Raw genomic sequence first — 24,049 nt, 5'->3', positions numbered from 1 at the left:
AAATATTTAGTCCAGAATTTGCAGTTCTAATCTCAGTAAAATGATCAGCTTTCATATCATTATTCTTTAAGTCCAACAACTATAGCTGTTGCCTATATTTACTCGGTTAAGTAAGGAACTACACTATAGTCGCTGATACCTTAGAGCCCCCAAATACTGCAATATCGCAGTCATCATGGATGCAATTATCACCACTCAATAATTTGCTATCAACTTCAATATCTATCTTTCATTCATTATTCTTGCTGTGGACATAAAAGATTAAAAATTTGCTTGATAAATTACATTCAACAAGCTCTAGGGAGGGCAAGATGGGAATGAAATCCTTAAGTTTAGACTGTTAGTCAGTCTGAATATCTTTTTAAAGTTCATGTGGTTTAAATTTATAGAACATAGAATAGTACAGCACAGTACAGGCCCTTCGGCCCACAATGTTGTGCCGACCCTCAAACCCTGCCTCCCATATAAGCCCCCACCTTAAATTCCTCCATATACCTGTCTAGTAGTCTCTTAAACTTCACTAGTGTATCTGCCTCCACCACTGACTCAGGCAGTGCATTCCACACACCAACCACTCTCTGAGTAAAAAGAAACCTTCCTCTAATATCCCCCTTGAACTTCTCACCCCTTACCTTAAAGTCATGTCCTCTTGTATTGAGCAATGGTGCCCTGGGGAAGAGGCACTGGATATCCACTCTATCTATTCCTCTTATTATCTTGTATACCTCTATTATGTCTCCTCTCATCCTCCTTCTCTCCAAAGAGTAAAGCCCCAGCTCCCTTAATCTCTGATCATAATACATACTTTCTAAACCAGGCAGCATTCTGATAAATCTCCTCTGTACTCTTTCCAATGCTTCCACATCCTTCCTATAGTGAGGCGACTAGAACTGGACACAGTACTCCAAGTGTGGCCTAACCAGAGTTGTATAGAGCTGCATCATTACCTCACGACTCTTAAACTCTATCCCTCGACTTATGAAAGCTAACACCCCATAAGCTTTCTTAACTACCCTATCCACCTGTGAGGCAACTTTCAGGGATCTGTGGACATGTACCCCCAGATCCCTCTGCTCCTCCACACTACCAAGTATCCTGCCATTTACTTTGTACTCTGCCTTGGAGTTTGTCCTTCCAAAGTGTACCACCTCACACTTCTCCGGGTTGAACTCCATCTGCCACTTCTCAGCCCACTTCTGCATTCTATCAATGTTTCTCTGCAATCTTCAACAATCCTCTACACTATCCACAACACCACCAACCTTTGTGTTGTCTGCAAACTTGCCAACCCACCCTTCTACCCCCACATCCAGGTCATTAATAAAAATCATGAAAAGTAGAGGTCCCAGAACAGATCCTTGTGGGACACCACTAGTCACAATTCTCCAATCTGAATGTACTCCCTCCACCACGACCCTCTGCCTTCTGCAGGCAAGCCAATTCTGAATCCACCTGGCCAAACTTCCCTGGATCCCATGCCTTCTGACTTTCTGAATAAGCCTACCATGTGGAACCTGTCAAATGCCTTACTAAAATCCATATAGATCACATCCAGTGCACTACCCTCATCTATATGCCTGGTCACCTCCTCAAAGAACTCTATCAGGCTTGTTATACATGATCTGCCCTTCATAAAGCCATGCTGACTGTTCCTGATCAGACCATGATTCTCTAAATGCCCAGAGATCCTATCTCTAAGAATCTTTTCCAACAGCTTTCCCACCACAGATGTAAGGCTCACTGGTCTATAATTACCTGGACTATCCCTACTACCTTTTTTGAACAAAGGGACAACATTCGCCTCCCTCCAATCCTCCGGTACCATTCCCGTGGACAACGAGGACATAAAGATCCTAGCCAGAGGCTCAGCAATCTCTTCCCTCGCCTCGTGGAGCAGCCTGGGGAATATTCCATCAGGCCCTGGGGACTTATCCGTCCTAATGTATTTTAACAACTCCAACACCTCCTCTCCCTTAATATCAACATGCTCCAGAACATCAACCTCACTCATATTGTCCTCACCATCATCAAGTTCCCTCTCATTGGTGAATACCGAAGAGAAGTATTCATTGAGGACCTCGCTCACTCGCACAGCCTCCAGGCACATCTTCCCACCTTTATCTCTAATCGGTCCTACCTTCACTCCTGTCATCCTTTCGTTCTTCACATAATTGAAGAATGCCTTGGGGTTTTCCTTTACCCTACTCGCCAAGGCCTTCTCATGCCCCCTTCTTGCTCTTCTCAGCCCCTTCTTAAGCTCCTGTCTTGCTTCCCTATATTCCTCAATAGACCCATCTGATCCTTGCTCCCTAAACCTCATGTATGCTGCCTTCTTCCTCCTGACTAGATTTTCCACCTCACTTGTCATCCATGATTCCTTCACCCTACCATTCTTCATCTTCCTCACCAGGACAAATTTATCCCTAACACCCTGCAAGAGATCTCTAAACATCGACCACATGTCCATAGTACATTTCCCTGCAAAAACATCATCCCAATTCACACCTGCAAGTTCTAGCCCTATAGCCTCATAATTTGCCCTTCCCCAATTAAAAATTTTCCTGTCCTTTCTGATTGTATCCTTTTCCATGATAATGCTAAAGGCCAGGGAGCGGTAGTCACTGTCCCCCAGATGCTCACCCACTGAGAGATCTGTGACCTGACCCGGTTCATTACCTAGTACTAGATCTAGTATGGCATTCCCCCTGGTCGGCCTGTCCACATACTGTGACAGGAATTCGTCCTGGACACACTTAACAAACTCTGCCCCATCTAAACCCTTGGAACTAATCAGGTGCCAATCACTATCAGGTCCCCTAATCTGAGGAAAGACATCTTTGCCATAGAGGGAGTACAAAGAAGGTTCACCAGATTGATTCCTGGAATGGCAGGACTTTCATATGAAGAAAGACTGGATGAACTGGGCTTGTACTCGTTGGAATTTAGAAGATTGAGGGGGGATCTGATTGAAACGTATAAGATCCTAAAGGGATTGGACAGGCTAGATGCAGGAAGATTGTTCCCAATGTTGGGGAAGTCCAGAACGAGGGGTCACAGTTTGAGGATAGAGGGGAAGCCTTTTAGGACCGAGATTAGGAAAAACTTCTTCACACAGAGAGTGGTGAATCTGTGGAATTCTCTGCCACAGCAAACTGTTGAGGCCAGTTCATTGGCTATGTTTAAGAGGGAGTTAGATATGGCCCTTGTGGCTACGGGGGTCAGGGGGTATGGAGGGAAGGCTGGGGCGGGGTTCTGAGTTGGATGATCAGCCATGATCATAATAAATGGCGGTGCAGGCTCGAAGGGCCGAATGGCCTACTCCTGCACCTATTTTCTATGTTTCTATGTTTCTATGAAAGTTAAAGTCACCCATGATAACAAACCTGTTATTTTTGCACCTTTACAAAATCTGCCTCCCAATCTGCTGCTCTGTATCTCTGCTGCTACCAGGGGGCCTATAGAATACTCCCAATAGAGTAACTGCTCCCTTCCTGTTCCTGACTTCCACCCATACTGACTCAAAAGAAGATCCTGCTACATTACCCACCCTTTCTGTAGCTGTAATAGTATCCCTGACCAGTAATGCCACCCTTCCTCCCCTTTTTCCGCCCTCTCTATCCCTTTTAAAGCACTGAAATCCATTCCTGCCCTGGTGCCAGCCAAGTCTCTGTAATGGCCACTACATCATAATTCCATGTATGTATCCAAGCTCTCAGTTCATCACCTTTGTTCCTGATGCTTCTTGCATTGAGGTACACACATTTCAGCCCTTCTACCTTACTGTCTTTACACCGTTTATTCTGCTTCTCTTTCCTCAAAGCCCCTTGAAATCTTAGATCTGGCTTTACTCCATGCACTTCTTTCACTGCTCTATCGCTCTGGGTCCCATCCCCCTCACAAATTAGTTTAAACCCTCCCGAACCATGCTAGCAAACCTACCTGCAAGGATATTGCTCCCCCTCGAGTTCAGGTGCAACCCATCCAATCTGTACAGGTCCCACCTTCCCCAGAAGAGATTCCAATGATCCAAAAATCTAAAACCCTGCTCCCTGCACCAACTCCTCAGCCACGCATTCAACTGCCATCTCCTCCAATTCTTACCATCTCTGTCATGTAGCACTGGCAGCAATCCTGAGAACGCCACCCTTGAGGTCCTGTTCTTCAGCCTTCTGCCTAGTTCCCGAAACTCACACTTCAGGACCTCATCCCTCTTCCTGCCTATGTCGTTGGTCTCAACATGTATCACGACTTCTGGTTGCTTTCCCTCTCGTACCAGGATGTCGTGCACCCGGTCACAGACATCCCGGACCCTGGCACCCAGGAGGCAACAAACCATGTGGGTGTCCTTCTCACGTCCACAAAATCTCCTGTCTGCTCCCCTGACTATAGAGTCTTCAATGACGACAGCTCTCCCCTTCTCCGTCCCACCCTTCTGCACCACAGGGTCAGACTCAGTGCCGGAGGCCCTGCCACCGTGGCTCACACCTGGTCAGTCATCCCCGACAACAGTATCCAGGACGGTAAACTTATTATTCAGTGGAATGGCTACAGGGGTGCTCTGCACTACCTGTCTGCTCACCTTCGCTTTCCCCCCCTCTGACTGTCACTCAACGACCTGCTTCCGACAGCCTGGGTGTGACTACCTCCCTGTCGCTCTCATCTATGACTGCCTCATTCTCCCTTATGAGTCGAAGGTCATCCAGCTGCTGCTCCAGATTCCTTACACGGTCTTCCAGATTGCCCAGCCGTATGTACTTCTGGCAGATGTGACTCTGCAGGAGAGGGGAGAACCCCCGAGACTGCCACATCTTACATGAGAGGCACATCACCGTCTCAGGAGGCATCGTAAAGACTAACTGGGAACAAGCTCGTCCTCCGCCTCTTGTCGTTGAAGCCTCTCGAGTCAAAGCCTCAAAGCTCCACTGCTTCACTGGCCCACTCACTCACTGGCCGCTTTCCACAGTTTAATATTTTGGGTTCTGATGTTAACCCCATGTGGTTACACAACCATCATAAACGTTGCTGTAAGTTGTTTAAAAGGTTAAATAAAATTGTGGGTTTTTCCTTTAATTCCTGGTTTGAGAAAATTTTTTCATTTCCATTGGCTGCTGACTGACTTGCTGCTACGTGAGGTTCCCATGCAGCACCTGAGGACCCAAACCTTTTGACGTGAAACATTAACTATTCGTTTGCCTCCACAGATGCTGCTCAACCTGCAGAAGTCCCTCAGTTGCTTTTTTTGACTTAGACCTTTAAAGGATCTGCTTTTAGTTATCAAGATTGATGGTAAGCCTTTTGCTGATTTAAAAAAAAATTCAGACCATTAAGTGTTCAGTTGTAGAATTTCAGAGGTTAGTCTACCAATGATTATTTGTACTGCAAAGATGCATTATTTTATTGTCAGTTGTGCCTCTCAAGCATTATATGCAGAAATTAACATAATAGTGACTTAAAATCAATGCTACCTCTAATTAATTTTTTCAGCTTGTCAGACCAACCATTGATCTGAGCAGGACATTTTTACAATGTCTGAAAACTGCATGGCACTATAAATTTTTTTTGTAATAGGCATATCAACCACAATCTACAACACACGTAAACAATGTCAGGCAGTCAAAAAACTGGCAGACATAACGGCAAAAGTAAAATGTTTTGAGTAGACAGCGTCGGCATTCAGCAGGCCACTGGTTTATTAACAATGAGCTACCTTTCTGTTTATTGTTACATCTTGTAACACTAACAATATAAATACTTAGAAGCTCTAAAATGTTTCAAGGTAAAGGTTATGGTACATTTAATATTTAGTAAGTTTATGTATTATATTCATAAACTATTAATAATATATTTCAAAATTATATTAAGCATTATATAAAAGAAAATTCTAGCTGCATGCTGATGTGCATTTCAGTTACTGTGTGGCCACACACCCATGTAGCTTAGAGGAAAGAGTGCTTAAAACACTTTCCCTCTGGTAAGTATCATTTGTACAATCACTTTAACATTTGACCTACGTGCTGACATTTTGAAATACTGCCATCCAGTGGTACTCACTAATTTCTACAAGAGTTGACTAATGAACCTTGTGGGATTGGTGTAGCAAAAGTAATTTTGCTCATTGCAGTGAAGATTTAAGCTTAACCTTTGTCATGCAGCACTAAGCAGTTATTAATCATCACTGTTCAGGCTTGGAAAAGAAACAGCTGTGCAGGCAGTTAAATATCAATAGAAACATTTATTTAATTTTTCACTTGACCTGGTATATACAAAAAGGACCCTACTTTTTTTTTCTTGGAGAAGTGAAGCACTGGTGATACAGTCCAGTATACCTTGATGTTAACAGCCATTTGCTATCTATTGCACAGTCCTTGCTCGAGTTCCTTCATACAAATGTTTCTAGCTGTTCCTCCTCTAGGCTGTCTCACTATTTAAGCAAACTCAAGTTTTGGAGTACAGAATTCAAAAATAAGTGGAGCAACAGGAATTTATACAAGGCATTGAATAGTTGGAAAAGACAAAAAATGGTGTGCACTGGCAAGCAGAAATCATCAGCCTGGGGCTTTATCTGAATGTTTGTCAAAATGATCTACATTTGATTTAATTGCAGTTTTTGGACTTTTCATTTCTGCCAGACCAGCTGAACAATTCTACCATGTTTTGCCTTTGTTGGAAATTTATTGTCCTTTTAATGCACTATTAAAATGTTGAAAGGAAATGAAAATCCAATCATATTTGACTAAAAAGTGCAACATAAACAAAAGTAAAGATTTCACTATCCTTTTGGCACATCATAAACAGTGTTATTTATCTTTAACTACTAGTACAAAATGAAAAAATAAATTTATAAGCTTTCTAGAGTCACCTGACCATTGCAAAAAAAAAAAATCCCTGTAAATGGAACTTGGTGTGTTTGTGACATACAGTCTTTAATGATTACCAAGAGGGGTTAAATACCTAGTCCAATTATTTTTTTCTCACTACCAATGTACAGCTCCCACCCTCTGGAGATTTTCATCTATCTGGAGTTTAAGGTTTCCTGTCACCCCCCCCCACCCTCCCCGACCAATAGCATCACCACAAGCTGCAATAAAACTGATAGTAAAATGAGGTCCAGCTTCAGTCTTGTAGAATGTTCTGTGTGTATGAATAAGATTCATATTCATCATCGTCGTCCTGTATTTAAATAAAACATTTATTTAGAAAAATAAATAGGCAGATCTGTCCCATGAACTTGTGGAAATGTATAAGCAGTTGACATTTCAGATTGAGACTTCATCAGGACTGGAAAGGAAGGGGGAAGATGCCAAAATGAACAGGTGTTGGGGGGGGGGTAGGAGAAGTCGTCTATCTAGATGATCGGTGACGCCAGGTGAGTGGGAAAGGTTTCTCTTTCTCACTATCCATCCCATAGGATGATGATGGTTCCTTTCAGTCAGTTTGTAGGGTGGTACCCCACTCCTCAGAAAGGAACAGCGTGTGCGTGAGTGGATTTAGGTGAGTAGGGGGTTGCACAGGTCCAGACCCACCCTCTCGACATCCCCTCCCGGATCCAGCGGCGCAGTGGGGTCCAAGACGGCTGGGGGGAAGTTCTGTTGCAGCGAATGGCCAGACCAAGCTTCGATGCAAGGGATGCCCTTTCCGCGCTTCACGGCACGTGTTTGCTAGATGGCCGTTGACCCTACGAGAGGGTTCATCTGCCCTTTGACAGGTCTTGTTTTTCATCCTGCAGGGTGTCTAGCCACCCACCTCAGCAGGCAAGCCTGGTGGGGGAGCCGGTTTAGTCGCTGACCTCCCGACCATGTGACAGGTAGTACTGGGTTACATGGTACCAGTAGCACTCAGACCAGTGGCCTGACCTGAGGTAAAAGGCTGGAGAAGAAGGAATCTGATAGGAGAGGAGCATGAGAGAAAGGGAAGAAGGGCACCAGGAGGAGATGCTAGGCAGGTGAAGAGGAGCAAGAGGGCAGAGTGGGGAATGAAAGAAAAGTAGAAAGCTTTTGACAAGAACAGGCCACTCAGCCCAACAAAGCTTGCTAAATTCCAATTCTCAGTGTGTTGAAATGACTATCCAGTTTAGATTTGAAAGTCTCTAAAGGTACTTCTCTCAAATACACAACCAGGTAGTCCTATCCTACCAACCTGGAATAAGTCTAGTCGCCTTTCTCTAAACTCTTACCATCCCTCACACAATATGGAGACCAAAATTGTACACAGTAATCACGGTGTGGTCTCATAAATGCATTATACAGCTTAAGAACATCTGTAGACCTGAACACCACTGAGCACATTATATAGCGCAACATTCTATTAGCCTTCTTGATCGCTTCTGCGTGTTGTCTAGATGTTAATAGTGATGAGTCTATCTACCAGGACGTCCAAATCCTTCTCCTACAGTGCACGTTCTAACTCCAGACTCCCCCCCCATTGTATATTTATAGCTAATATTTCTGCTTCCTCTATGTAACATTTCATACTTGCATTAAATTTCATCTGCCGTTTATCTGCCCACATCTGGATCCAGTTTCGATCTAACTGTATTGACTCTGCTGCCTGAATATTATTAGCTCATCCCACTAATTTTGTGTTATCTGCAAACTTTACTAGTTTATTTGTTATGTGCTTATCCAAATCATTAATGTAGGTTTATAAACCGCAGCGGCCCCAAAACTGATCCCTGCTGAACCCCACATTTAACATTTTCTAGGTGTCAAAATGATCCTTTCACCATAACTCATTATTTTCTGGTTTGAGCCAATTCTGCACCCATTCACACACCTTACCCTGAATCCTGACCTCCTGTAATTTGATTATTAACCTCTCATGGGGTACCTTGTCAAAAACCTCCTGAAAGTCCAAGTAAATGATATCAACTGCTCCATTGTCATCATAAATTTTAGTTGCCGCTTCACAGAACTCCAGCATATTGGTAAACCATGGTTTCCCCTCTCTGAACTCATGCTGACTTTCTGCTAACATGCCTGTTCTTATCAGCTGCTTTTCCATCTCATTCTTTATTAATGTTTCCATTATCTCACCTATGATACACATTAATCTGATACTGATCTATAATTACCAGAGTCAGTCTGGTTACCTTCTTGTGTACCAGGACAATGTTAGCTCATTTCCAGTCTTTAGTGATCTCACCAGTCTTCCACTGACTTTTGAAGAATATGTGTTAGGGGTTTGTATATATAATCACAGACCTATTTAAGGACCTTTGGATATAGGTTGTCTGGCACTGGAGATTGAATAAATTTCAGCCTTTTCAGCTGGAGCAGGACCTCATGTTCTAAGATTCCTAAGTCGCTTACAACAACCTTATTTTTAAACTCTTCGCAGGCTTCCAGCCAGGTACAGGTATCAATTATAACCAATGTTTTGATCATCCCTGAAGAGTTTGCCATTGAAATGTTATAATTGATACCTGTACCCAGCTGGAAGACTGAGAAGAGTTTATCCGTCATATACGCTGGGGAAGCACTAGATCCTCTTTTAATCTTATTTTTCTCAACACTTAATGAATTATTGCTAACATCTCTTCAGATGAATACTTTAGCAAACTGAGAGTTAGGAGTATCTGCAATATCCTTCTCTGCATAACTTACCACCTCACTATTATTCCTAATACACTTAACTTCCTCCTTCACCTTTCTTTTACTAATATTGAAAAAATCTCTTGCTGTCAATCTTAGCATTATCAGCAATATCCTTCTCAGCAACACACACAAAATGCTGGAGGAACTCAGCAGGCCACACAGCATCTATGGAAAAAAAAAAGTACAGTCAACATTTTGGGCCAAAACGCTTCAGGGCTGGAGGAAAAAAGCTGAGGAGTAGATTTAAAAGGTGGAGAAAGGGGACAGAGAACCAGCAGGTGATAGGTGAAACCTGGAGGGGGAAAGATGAAGTAAGGATCTGGGAAGTTGATTGGTGAAAGGGACAGAAGACCAGGGAAGAAAGAAAAAGGGGAGAGGAGCACCAGAGGGAGGCGATGGGCCGGCAAGGAGATAAGGTGAGAGAGGGAAAAGGGGATGGGAACTGGTGAAGGAGGAGGGGAGGTTGGGAGACATTACTGGAAGTTTGAGAAATCGCTGTTCATGCCATCAAGTTGGAGGCCACCCAAATGGAATATAAGGTGTTGTTCCTCCAACCAAAGTGTGGCCTCATCACGACAGTAGAGGAGGCGATTGGATAGACATATCAGAATGGAAATGGGAAGTGGAATTAAAATAGGTGGCCACTGGGAGATCCTGCTTGTTCTTGTGGATGGAGCATAGATGCTCGGTGAAGCAGTCTCCCAACCTACGTTGGGTCTTGCCCATATACAGGAGGCCACTCTGGGAGCACCGAACACAGTAAATGACTCTAACAGACCCACAGCTGAAGTGTCGCCTCACCTGGAAGGACTGTTTGGGGCCCTGAATGGTAGTGAGGGAGGTGGTGTAGGGGCCGGTGTAGCACTTGTTCTGCTTGCAAAGATGAGAAGCAGGAGGGAGATCAGTGGCAAAGGACTACTGGACAAGGGAGTTGCATAGGGAGTAATCCCTGCGGAAAGCAGAAATTGGGGGCGGGGGGGTGGAGAGGAGAGGGAAAGACATGCTTGGTGGTGGGATTCCGTTGGGGGTGATGGAAGTTTCAGAGAATTATGTGCTGTATGCAGAGGTTGGTGGGGTGGTAGGCAAGGTCAAGAGGAACCCTACCTCTGATGGGGGGGCAGGAGGATGGGGTAAGAGCAGACGTGTGTGAAATGGAAGAGATACAGTTGAGGGCAGCATTGATGGTGGAGGAAGGGAAGCCCCTTTCTTTGAAAACAGAGGATATCTCCTTTGTTCTAGAATGAAAAGCCTCATCCTGAGAGCAGATGTGGCAGAGACTGAGGAATTGAGAAAAGGGGATGTTTTTTTTAAAAAAAAGTAACACGGTGCGACGTGATATAGTTTTTTCTCCAAACATACCTTTGCTCATTGCAGCCAAAAAGTTCTATTTTAACTTCATCTGTCCACAGGACTTGTTTCCAAAAATGAATCAGGCTTGTTTAGATGTTCCTTTGAACCTTTTGAATAGAACTTTTTGGCCACAATGAGCAAAGGTATGTTTGGAGAAAAAAGTGTGCGGAATTTCATGAAAAGAACCCCTCTCCAACTGTTAAGCACGGGGGGGTGGATCGATCATGCTTGGGGCTTGTGTTGCAGCCAGTGGCACGGGGAACATTTACTGGTAGAGGGAAGAATGAATTCAATTAAATACCAGCAAATTCTGGAAACAAACATCACACCATCTGTAAAAAAACCGAAGATGAAAAGAGGATGGCTTCTACAACAGGATAATGAACCTAAACACATCTCAAAATCCACAATGGACTACCTCAAGAGGTGCAAGCTGAAGGTTTTGCCATGGCCCTCACAGTCCCCCGACCTAAACATCATCGAGAATCTGTGGATAGACCTCAAAAGAACAGTGCATTCAAGACAGCCCAAGAATCTCACAGAACTAGAAGCTTTTTGCAAGGAAGAATGGGTGAAAATCCCCCAAACAAGAATTGAAACTCTCTTAGCTGGCTACAAAAAGCATTTACAAGCTGTGATACTTGCCAAAGGGGGTGTTACTAAGTAGTGCCATGCAGGGTGCCCACACTTGTGCTTTGGGCCCTTTTTCTTTTTTGTTATTTTGAAACTATAAAAGATGGAAATAAAGTTTTCTTGCTTGAAATATTAAAGAAATGTATCATCTTTAACTTTATGCCTTTTGGAAATCAGTTCATCTTTTACTCACTTAGCTATTCACAGTAACAGAAATTTTGACCGGGGTGCCCAAACTTTTGCATGCCACTGTATTCTCATAAGGCATGCTCCCCAATCCAGGCACCATCCTTGTAAATCTCCTCTGCACCCTTTCTATGGTTTCCACATCCTTCCTGCAGTGAGGCGACCAGAACTGAACACAGTCCTCCAAGTGGGGTCTGACCAGGGTCCTATATAGCTGCAACATTACCTCTCGGCTCTTAATCTCAATCCCACAATTGATGAAAGCCAATGCACCGTATGCTTTCTTAACCACACAGTCAACCTGTGCAGCAGCTTTGAGTGTCCTATGGACTCTGACCCCAAAATCCCTCTGATCCTCCACACTGCCAAGAGTCTTACCATTAATACTATATTCTGCCATCATATTTGACCTACCAAAATGAATCACCTCTCACTTATCTGGATTGAACTCCATCTGCCACTTCTCAGCCCAGTTTTGCATCCTGTCAATGTCCTGCTGTAACCTCTGACAGCCCTCCACACAACACACCCAACCTTTGTGTCATCAGCACATTTACTAACCTATGTGGCAGAGAAAACCTTAGGGTAAGGATTTTTTGAGGTTAACATATTGTAACTGCCAGCAACTAAACAGCAATTGAAGAGTTTTGGCTATAGGTTTTGGAAGTTAACAAATTTCACGACACATGCCGGTGATAATAAACCTGATTCTGATTCTGAAAATTTAGTTACTGCTTACCTCAAAGGGTTCAGTCGTATTATCTGAAACTGTACCGTAGGCACCGTACAGTGGATTTGGTACTGAGACCAGAGCAGGATTATCCTCTGGTTTAAGGCCCACATTGTCGTCATCATCATCGGCCTAGTAACGGGCACAAATTTACAACTAAGTCTTTTCCTTTGTCTTTAATGCATTTAGGCATAGATGAGGCTTCAAATACCCAACCATTAATTTTTGAGTTTCTAAAAAATCAAACATCTATCACAATTTTGATTGTTAGTGTAAGCTATTTAAGAATTTGTATCATATCCATCAAGGAGTGTGGGCAGTCACCTATTGAATGGGTTCAAGTTCAAGATTATTGTCATTCAACTATATACACATATACCACCAACCGAAAGAAAGTTCATCCGGACCAAGGTGCACCACACAGTACATAAAGTATTTTCCATCCCTAATTGTTGGGATGCTGACTTGAACTGCAGCAGTTCATCTAATGAAGGTGTTCTTACAGGACTGTTGAAAAGGGAGTTCCAGCAATACATTTCCAAATCAAGATGGTTTGTGACTTGGAGAGGACCCCTAGGAACCTGTGCCGTGTGCTAGTAAGAGGCTGAAGAATGAAATATGATGAAAATGTGGCTTTAGCAGCAGGAACAAGGCTTTCAAATTCCTGGGGCATTGGAATTGGTTCTGGGGAAAGTGGGACAAGTACAAACCAAATGGTCTACACTTCAGCAGGGCCAGGAAAAGACAGGTAGGTGGAGCTGAGTCTCCAGCTGGATCAACTGTGATCAAACTGAATGGTGGAGCGTGCCCAGCAGGTCAGGTGAACAACTACTGCTCCTGCTTCTCATATCAGTCTCATCTCTGGGACTATCGCGTTGGGTTAATGTACCTTACAGTGCCTTGTTCACATAAATGAGTATTACAATCAGGGATTTTGATCAATTTAACTGAGAATTTTTATTTGGGAATCACTTGCCTCTTTTTACCCCCCCCTCCCCCCCACAGTAGAGACGAAAATAGTTAAAATTGTAAAGCATGAAAAACTAAAAATTCAAGAACAGAAATATCAGTTCAAAAATATTCATCCCCTTTTGCTCAGTGCTTAGTGGAATCACCTCTTGCAACTGTCACAACCAGTAGACTCTTTGGATGAGTCTCTTTTAGCTTTGCACAAAGTGATTGAGCAAGATTTGTCATATTCTCCTTGCAAAATTGCTCAAGCTGTGACAAGTTAAATAGGGACTGGCAGAGGAGAGCAACCTTAAGGTCTTCTCTGAGATGTTCAATTGGGTTATGGTCAGGACTCTGACCAGGCCACACAAGGACATCTATTTTCTTCATTTGAAGCCACTCCATGGTTGCTCTGGCAGTGTGCTTTGGGTTGTTGTTCTGATGAAAGACAAACTTCTTCCCCAGATTAAGCTTTCTGGCAGAAACTAGCAGGTTTTTTAATGCAGGATCTCTCTGTATTTAGAAGCATTCATCTTCCCATAAATCCTGGCCAGATTACCAGATGAAAAGTATCCCATAGCATGATGCTACCTCCACCATACTTTACAGTATGAATGGCGTTACCTGATTAATGTGCAGTTTCAGATTTACATCATACGTACCACTTAGTGTTGAGGCCAAAAAGTTTCACTTTAGTCTCATCTGACCAAAAGACCTTATTCCATATCTTTACAGTGTCTTCTAAGTGACAGTTGCAAAGTTTTGATGGACAAGGATTTTTTTTAAGCCAGGTCTTCTTCTTTGCTATTTTTCCATAAGACATAAAAGCAGAATTAGGCCATTTGGCCCATCGAGTCTGCTCCACCATTCAATCATGACTGAACCTTTTTTCCCCTCCTCAGCCCCACTCCCTGGCCTTCTCCCTGGAACCTTTGATCCCATGTCCAATCAAGAACCTTTCAAGTTCTGCCTTAAATACACCCAATGACCTGGCCTTCACAGCTGCCAGTGGTAATAAATTCCACAAATTCACCACCCTCTGGCTAAAGAAATTTCTCCTCATCTGTTTTAACTGATGCCTCTCTATCCTGAGGCTGTGCCTTGTCCTAGACTCCCCCATCATGGGAAACATCCTTTCCACATCTACTCTGTCTAGGGCTTCCGACATTTGAAAGGTTTCAGTGAGATCCCACCTCATCCTCCTAAATTCCAATGAGTACAGACCCAGAGCCATCAAACGTTCTCTGTATGATAACCCTTTCATTCCTGGAATCATCCTCGTGAACCTCCTCTGAACCCTATCCAATGCCAGCACATATTTTCTTAGATGAGGAGCCCAAAACTATTCACAACACTCAATGTGAGGCCTCACCAGTGCCTTATAAATCCTCAGCATCGCATCCCTGCTCTTTTATTCTTGAAATGAATGCTAACATTGCATTTGCCTTCCTTACCATTGACTCTACCTGCAAGTTAATCTTCTGCACAAGGATGCCCAAGTCCTTTTGCATCTCAGATTTTTGGATTTTCTCCCATTTAGAAAATAGTCTGCACATTTATTTCTACTACCAAAATGCATGACCATGCATTTTCCAACATTGTATTTCATTTGTCATTTTCTTGCCCATTCTCCTAATCTAGGTCCTCCTGCAGTCTACCTGTTTCCTCAACACTACGTGCCTCTCCACCAATCTTCATATCATCTGCAAATTTGGCAACAAAGCCATTGATATACAGATAAAAAGAATACCTTTATGTGCAAGGCCTTAGAAATTGTAGAGTCATGAACTTCCTCTCCAGTTGCAGCCATTGACTTTTGCTGCTCATTCAAAGCGACTGTTGGTGTCACAGTAGCCTCCCATACAAGTGCCATTCTTCTCCGGTGACTAAGTTTAGAGGGGCAGCCTGACCCAGACAATGTGGCTGTGGTTTCATTTTTTTACCCCCACTTTTTCACGGTAAACTGCACTGAGCTCTGAAGGCCTTTGAGATGGTCTTTCACCTTTCCCCAGATTTGTGCCTTGCTATTATCATTCCCCTGACTTGTCTTGAATGTTCTGACTTTATTTTGGTTTGATCTGTTGAACATCTACCATGCTGTTGGCCCTTACAGAGAGAGGGGATATTTATTCTTATGAATTCACTGAAAACAGGCAATCCTCCAAGTTTCTAGATCAACAACTTGGGTGAGATGGTAAGGTCGGGAAGTTAGTGTAGTAGTTACAACAGGGATGAGTACTTTTTCAGCCTCTCAGTTCGGCTTTTAATTTCTAGTAATTTGTTGACAGGTTTTGAATTTTTCTTTTGATTTTGCATGATGCATTATGTTTTGCAGATTAGATCAAAATCCTACTTCAATATATTTTAAATTTACAAAATGAGACAGTAAAATGTGAAAATAGTTGTAGGGGTTGAATACTTTTTCAAGGCACTGTATAACTCACACAACACAAAGTTTTTAAACCACAAATAATTTAACAAATAATAAAATATTCCAGAGACTGACATTTAACATCAGTTGCATTTACAACACAAGCTAAAAAGTTAAAAGTATTACACTATTCATCTTTCATATGTGATGAGACCTGAGTGGTAGCATCTTAACTCCAAATCAGCAAGGGTAAGATTAGGGAATCTGGAAACATAAGCCGGAATATTTCAGAGCAAAACAATTTACAGTATTGCAAATTACCAGTTCAAAAGCCATCTTTGACTTCTGTGATTTCACAGTTAATAAACCTTAAAACAGGATTCAACTTTTGTGGAAAAAACATTAAATTTTATTATATAATTAGGAATGCCAGGATTTGCTGAAGCAAGAAATTAATAAGGATGGTACCAATTCCAGAATTACACAGTAGAGTAGCTATAGAGGCTGTTCCAAGCTAGAACAATTGTAATTTTATTTAGCAACTCAGGCCACTGGAAAACATAGCATGAAAGAAAGTAACATACCTTGAAGTACTGAAAATGGAAACCGTCATTCCTGCGACGGAACCAAGCTATGAACCCAGCAGCAATGCCTATCAAACATAACAGGCCCAGGGCTGTACCAAGGGCAATATGGGATGATGTTGAAGAATCTAAAACCTAATGAAATAAGTGGATTTGGAATTAACAATATTCATGCAATTATTTAATTTTAGAGATACAGCGCAGAATCAGTCCTTTGAGCTACACTGCCCACCGATTTAACCCTTAGCCTAATCACAGGTCAATTTACGATAGCCAATTAACCTGATAACTGGTACATCTTTGGTCTGTGGAAGGAAACCAGAGGAAACCGCCATATTCCATGGGGTGGACATACAAACCTCTTGCAGAGGACGCCAGGATTGAACTTCCAACTAATGCCCTGAGCTGTAATAGTATCTCGCTAACCACTATGCCACCATAGTGCCCCTATTACTGGATAATATTTACATAATGTAATTCTTGTAAAAAAATCATTAGTATTCAAAAGTACAGTTCTATGTCCTGAAATATCAATCGAGTAGTCTTCATTGAGACTTTTACAAAGACTTGATCCAAGATTAATAAGACTAAGTAGAAAGCTAACTATAAATCCAAATAATAAATGGGAATCAAGTGATACTGCTCTCATAGCTGAACTGTTTGAAACAGAGAGTTATCCAGTAAACTCCGTGTGACAACTTGTCCCTATTCAAATACATCATTGGGAGCCAAATGACATTAAAGAATTCTTACAGGCAGTGTTCTATAACCTTGAATTATAAGCGTAAAGATTATATCAAATGCATGAAAGCCAAAGCTGGCACACCAAGTTTTATAAAATAATTGAAGAAACTAAAATGCATATATGAAGGCCAAATAGTTTGATAACTTGCGGCTTAGCATATCATTAAAGCTTTACTTAAACCTCATACTGCCTCATATCTTTCTCTGAGGAACTCCTTCTGAATCAAAATTAACTTATTTTCTGTCTTTTTTTATGGCTAAAGAGGTCAGACTGGAAGTTGATGCTCTCCTTCTATTAAATATGCAGGGTCTCTGTGTTCCTGCTGCATGGCTTCAGTCTTTGATACCATTGTCAAACTCATGAACCAGAAATTCTTGGGTTTCAATAGTATGTGTCATTTCTTCAAGATGGTTTTGTATCTTTTCATATCCTTGAATCTTTTCCCTCATCTGTCTGGTATTCTCTTCCTAAAGCTTGGAATGGAATGACAGCTTCTATTCCAAGGCGAACAAGTGAGTGAAACGGGTTACCACTTCAATATTAGATGTTGGACTGGGAGAGGACACTGGTTTGTTCTCACTGTAAATTTGGAGGATTTTGCAGAGACGACATTGTGATATTTTTCCAGAACATTTCAACAGGGAAGGGACATAGCTACCTGGTGGATGATGAATTGTGCTCTTTAATGTAGGTTTTGGTTTTCAAATGCCCTTTTCCTCAATTGACTTAAGTGCTCTGTCTGTGGTGCATTTAATCATTGTTTTTTGCCTTTGTTCAAGATTCACGAGCAGTTGTCCATGTTTTCCAGAGTCTTGTGGCGAACCTTCATTGTTGTGGACAATGTGGGAGAGGACATTGGTATTGTGGATGTTAAATGTAAAGCTAATTGCATGCTCTCTGAAAGCATCAATAATGGCATAGAGCTCAGCATCAACACAACGATCATTTTCCCATCTGAGGTTTACGTAACTTTGCTTCTACAGCATAGTTGCTGTAGATTAACAAATTACCATTCATTCTGAAGAATAGCTCCACTCCAATAGAAAGTTTGTTTGAAGGAGCATTGAATCACCAGTTAAGACAGGATTACCTTCAGCAAAGGTTCATTTATTATCAAAGTATACAACTCTGAAATTCTTCTTCTCCAGATAGCCATGAAACCAAGAAACAAAAGAATGGAAGCACAGTTATCAACCCTCATATCCCTCCTCCAATGAACGAAAATGAAACAGCCATATCGACCCCAAAGTTCCCCTCCCCCACACAAAAACAAGAAAGATTGGGCAAGAAACTGAATAATAAAAAAAACTAAAAAGATTGAAATCAAAACATTTGCATTCGATGCCCAATCTCAGTGAGAATCTTATGACCTATTGCCTCACACCTGCAGAGGATCAGTTACTTTAGGCTGGGCATACAGAAGTATCTCAATCACATTCCTTTGAATGTTTCGAATTGTAGTCAAACACTTACTGGATGTGGAGTTGTTAAAGGTCCTTTTATAACATGGATAATTCCATTGGTGGCAATTATATCCCATTTCAAAATAGGAATGCCATTCACCAACTTTGAAACCTATCATTATAAAAGATGAGTTAGTTCAGATAAAAAATAGCTTTTAACTCCTATTTAAACCACAAAATTTCTAGACTATGCTATCCGCTGTCTCCCATTTGATCTATGGAGAAAAAAAATACAAAATTAACTTTTGACTTGACTTAAAAATGATACAATATAATTCCTATATTTCTAAAATGCTACACTTATTATTAAAAAGCTTTAGATTTAATATCTGGATAGAAATAATGGTTATAATGCACTTAAATCCAGACAGGCAACCACTCATTTCATTTTGAAATGTTAACTTTATGAGAAACACATGAAAATCAGCAGATGCTGGAAACGCAGAGCAATACACACAAAGTACTGGAGGATCTCAGCAGGTCAGGCAACACCTATGGAGAGGAATAAAGAGTTGATGATTTGTGCTGAGAACCTTAATCAAGATTGGTAGCAGTTTATGACAGATACCTTATTCAACTGGGGGAGGGGTCAATAACTGCACATCATCTTTTAATTAAATTTTCCATAGAGAAGTGACAATTTCTCACAAAGTAAAATCATTGAGCACAATCTGCTCTTCAAAAGCACTTTGCTCATCAGATTCTTGACCAGTTCCAAGGAACAATCTTCAAACAGAAACACAGAGATAAGAATTTAACATGGAGACAAAACTGAAAAGAAGGGTTGTGTGAACAGGGCTGAAGGTGTTATATTTGAATGTGTACAGTATGAAAGATAAGGTAGATGTTCTTGAGGTACAGTTAGAAATTCACAAGACAGGCAGGTGGCTGGCTTTGTTGTTTAAAAAAATGAAATCAATCCTTAGAAATAAGGGATATAAGATCAGAGGATGTAGAAGCATTGTGGCTAGAGTTAAGAAAATGCAAGGGTGAAAAGAACTGATAGGAGTTATATACAGGCTTCCAAACAGGAGCTGGGATGTGGAGTAGAAATTACAACAGAAGACAGAAAAGGCATGCAAGAAGGTCAGTGTTACAATGGTCATGGGGGATTTCAATATGCAGTAGTCTGGGAAAGTATACAATTGCAACAAGATGGCTTTTTGGAACTTGTGGTTAAGCCCAACATGGAAAAGGCAACTCTGGATTGGGTGCTGAATAATGAACCAGATTTGATAAGGAGCTTAAGGTAAAGGAGGCAGTGATCATAATATGATAGAATTCTCCCATGCAGTTTGAGAGGGAGAAACTAAAATCAGATGTATCGATATTTCAATCGAATAAGGTAACTGTAGAGAAATGAGAGCGGAGCTGCCTGAGAAGCGCACACCGAGTGCTGGAGGAACTCTGTAGGCCAGGCATCGATGGAAAAGACCATCGTCGACCCTCTGGGCTGAGACCCTTCATCAGTACTGGAACAAAAAAGATGAGGAGTCAGAGTTAGAAGGTGGGTGGAGGGGAGGGAGAAACACAAGATGATAGGTGAAACTGGTGGGGAGGGGAGAACGGTGAAGTAAAGAGCTGGGAAGTCGATTGGTGAAAGAGATGCAGGGCTGGTGAAGAGGACACCTGACAGGCCAGAGGACAGAAGGCTATGGAAGAAAGAAAAGGGGGAGAAGCACCAGAGGAAGGTGATGGGCAGGAAAAGAGATAAGGTGAGAGAGGGAAAAGGGAATGGGGAATAGTGAAGGGGGGAGCATTACCAGGAGTTTGAGAAATCAATGTTCATGCCATCAGGTTGGAGGTTACCCAGATGGAATATAAGGTGCTGCTCCTCCACCCTGAAGGAGGTCATGGATTGACATAGAAACATAGAAAACCTACAGCACGATACAGGCCCTTCGGCCCACAATGCTGTGCCAGACATGTCCTTACCTTAGAAATTACCTAGGGTTATCCATAGCCCTCTAATTTTCTAAGCTCCATGTATCTATCCAGGAGTCTCTTAAAAGACCCTGTTGTATCCACCTCCACCACCATCGCTGGCAGCCCGTTCCACACACTCACCACACTCTGCATAAAAAACGTACTCCTGACATCTCCAAGCACCTTAAAATTGTGCCCTCTCGTGTTAGCCATTTCAGCCCTCAGAAAAAGCCTATGACTATCCACATGATCAGTACCTCTCATCATCTTATACACCTCTATCAGGTCACCTCTCATCCACTATCGCTCCAAGAAGAAAAGGACGAGTTCACTCAATCTATTCTCATATGACATGCTCCCCAATCCAGGCAACATCCTTGTAAATCTCCTCTGCACCCTTTCTATAGTTTCCACATCCTTCCTATAGTGAGGCGACCAGAAATGAGCACAGTACTCCAAGTGGGGTCTGACCAGGGCCCTATATAGATGTAACATTACCTCTTGGCTCTTAAACTCAATCCCACGTTTGATGAAGGACAATACACCGTATGCCTTCTTAACCACACAGTCAACCTGCACAGCAGCCTTGAGTGTCCTATGGACTCGGACCCCAAGATCCCTCTGATCCTCCACACTGCCAAGAGTCTTACCATTAATACTATATTCTGCCATCATATTTGACCTACCAAAATGAACCACCTCACATTTATCTGGGTTGAACTCCATCTACCACTTCTCAGCCCAGTTTTGCATCCAATCAATGTCCCAATGTAACCTCTGACAGCCCTCCACACTATCCACAACACCCCCAACCTTTTTGTCATTAGCAAGTTTACAAACCCATCCTTCCAATTCCCCATCCTGGTCATTTATAAAAATCACAAAGAGTAGGGGCCCCAGAACAGATCTCTGAGGCACACCACTGGTCACCGACCTCCATGCAGAATATGACCCGTCTACAGCCACTCTTTGCCTTCTGTGAGCAAGCCAGTTCTGGATCCACAAAGCAATGTCCCCTTGGATCCCATGCCTCCTTACTTTCTCAATAAGCCTTGCATGGGGTACCTTATCAAATGCCTTGCTGAAATCCATATACACTACATCTACGGTTCTACCTTCATCAATGTGTTTAGTCACATCCTCAAAAAATTCAATCAGGCTTGTACGGCACGACCTGTCTTTGACAAAGCCATGCTGACTACTCCTAATCATATTATGCCTCTCCAAATGTTTATAAATCCTGCCTCTCAGGACCTTCTCCATCAACTTACCAACCACTGAAGTAAGACTCACTGGTCTATAATTTCCTGGGCTATCTCTACCCCCTTTCTTGAATAAAGAAACAACATCTGCAACCTTCCAATCCTCCGGAACCTCTCCTGTCCTCATTGATGATGTAAAGATCATTGCCAGAGGCTCAGCAATCTGCTCTCTTGCTTCCCACAGTAGCCTGGGGTACATCTCATCTGGTCTTATCCAACTTGATGCTTTCCAAAAGTTCCAGCACATCCTCTTTCTTAATGTCTATATGCTCAAGCTTTTCAGTCCACTGCAAGTCATCCCTACAATCACCAAATTCCTTTACTGTAGTGAATACTGAACCAAAGTATTCATTAAGTACCTCCGCTATCTTCTCCGGTTCCATACATACTTTCCCGCTGTCACACCTGATTGATCCTATTCTCTCATGTCTTATCCTCTTGCTCTTCACATACTTGTAGAATGCCTTGAGGTTTTCCTTAATCCTGCTCACCAAGGCCTTCTCATGGCCCCTTCTGGCTCTCCTAATTTAATTCTTAAGCTCCTTCCTGCTATAGACAATAGACAATAGGTGCAGGAGTAGGCCATTCGGCCCTTCAAGCCAGCACTGCCATTCACTGTGATCATGGCTGATAATCCACAATCAGTATCCAGTTCCTGCCTTATCCCCATAACCTTTGATTCCACTATCTTTAAGAGTTCTATCCATCTCTTTCTTGAAAGCATCCAGAGACTTGGCCTCCACAGCCTTCTGGGGCAGAGCATTCCATATATCCACCACTCTCTGGGTGAAAAAGTTTTTCCTCAACTCCGTTCTAAATGACCTACCCCTTATTCTTAAACTGTGGCCTCTGGTTCTGGACTCACCCATCAGCGGGAACATGCTTCCTGCCTCCAGTGTGTCCAATCCCTTAATAATCTTACATGTTTCAATAAGATCCCCTCTCAGCCTTCTAAATTCCAGAGTATACAAGCCCAGTCACTCCAATCTTTTGACATATGACAGTCCCGCCATCTTGGGAATTGGCCTTGTGAACCTACGCTGCACTCCCTCAATAGCAAGAATGTCGCTCCTCAAATTTGGAGACCAAAACTGCATACAGTACTCCAGGTGTGGTCCTTATAGTTTTCTAGATCTCTATCATTACCATTTTTGAACCTTTTGTAAGCTTTTCTTCTTGACTGGATTTTCAACAGCCTTTGTACACCATGGGTCCTGTACCCCACCATCCTTTCCCTGTCTCATTGGAATGTACCTGTGCAGAACATCACACAAATATCCCCTGAACATTTGCCACATTTCTGCCATACATTTCCCTGAGAACATCTGTTCCCAATTTATGCTTCCAAGTTCCTGCTTGATAGTTTCATATTTCCCCTTACTCTAATTAAACACTTTCCTAACTTGTCTGTTCCTATCCCTTTCCAATGCTATGGTAAAGAAGATAGAATTATTATCACTATCTGTCCACTGAGAGACCTGACACTTTACCAGGTTCATTTCCCAATACCAGATCTAATACAGCCTCTCCTCTTGTAGGCTTATCTACATATTGTGTCAGGAAACCTTCCTGAACACAACTAACAAACTCCACTCCATCTAAACCCCTCGCTCCAGGGAGATGCCAATCAATATTGGGGAAATTAAAATCTTGCACCTGGACAGCCCTGTTATTACTGCACCAGAATAGGAATGGGAAGTGGAATTAAATTGAGTGGCCACTGGGAGATCCTGCTTTTTCTGGTGGACAGAGCATAGGTACTCAGCGAAGCAGTCTCCCAATCTACATTGGGTCTCATCAATTTACAGGAGGCCGCACCGGAAACAGTAGATGACCCCAACAGACGTCCCATTCCCATTCTGTCATGTCAGTCCATGGCCTCCTCTACTGTCGCAACGAGGCCACACTCGGGTTAGAGGAGCAATACCTTATATTCCATCTGGATTGCCTCCAACCTGAAGGCATGAACATTGATTTCTTAAACTTCCAGTAATGTTCTCCCCCCCACCCACCTTTCACCACCCCCCATTCCCTCACCTTATCTCCTTGCCTGCCCATCACCTCCTTCTGGCCCTCCTCCCCCTTTTCTTTCTTCCATGGCCTTCTGTCTTCTCCTATCAGACTCCCCCTTCACCACCCCTGTATTCCTTTCACCAATCAACTTCCCAGCTCTTTACTTCACCCCTCCCCACTTTCACCTATCACCTTGAGTTTCTTCTTCCAACCCCCACCCCCCACATTCTAACTCGGACTCA

General features: G+C 42.6%; 1 protein-coding gene across 1 annotated transcript in view; it reads right to left on the bottom strand.

Annotated features, from left to right (window-relative positions):
• Window positions 1-6,217: 6,217 nt before the first annotated feature.
• Window positions 6,218-24,049, bottom strand: part of stab1 (stabilin 1) — a 339,504-nt gene continuing 321,672 nt past the window's right edge. Inside the window, exons 66-69 of the mRNA XM_063067593.1 lie at window positions 18,617-18,718; window positions 16,399-16,533; window positions 12,502-12,624; window positions 6,218-7,170 (exon numbers count right to left, since the gene is read on the bottom strand). Of these exons, the coding sequence (XP_062923663.1) occupies window positions 7,114-7,170; window positions 12,502-12,624; window positions 16,399-16,533; window positions 18,617-18,718 (417 nt within the window). The 3' untranslated portion in view covers window positions 6,218-7,113. The remainder of the gene's footprint in view (window positions 7,171-12,501; window positions 12,625-16,398; window positions 16,534-18,616; window positions 18,719-24,049) is intronic.

Source organism: Mobula hypostoma, chromosome 15 (genome assembly GCF_963921235.1).
Source record: "Mobula hypostoma chromosome 15, sMobHyp1.1, whole genome shotgun sequence".
NCBI classification, from domain to species: Eukaryota; Metazoa; Chordata; class Chondrichthyes; order Myliobatiformes; family Myliobatidae; genus Mobula; species Mobula hypostoma.
Note: the sequence above shows the minus strand (reverse complement) of the source record. Positions and strands in the feature narration are given on the sequence as shown.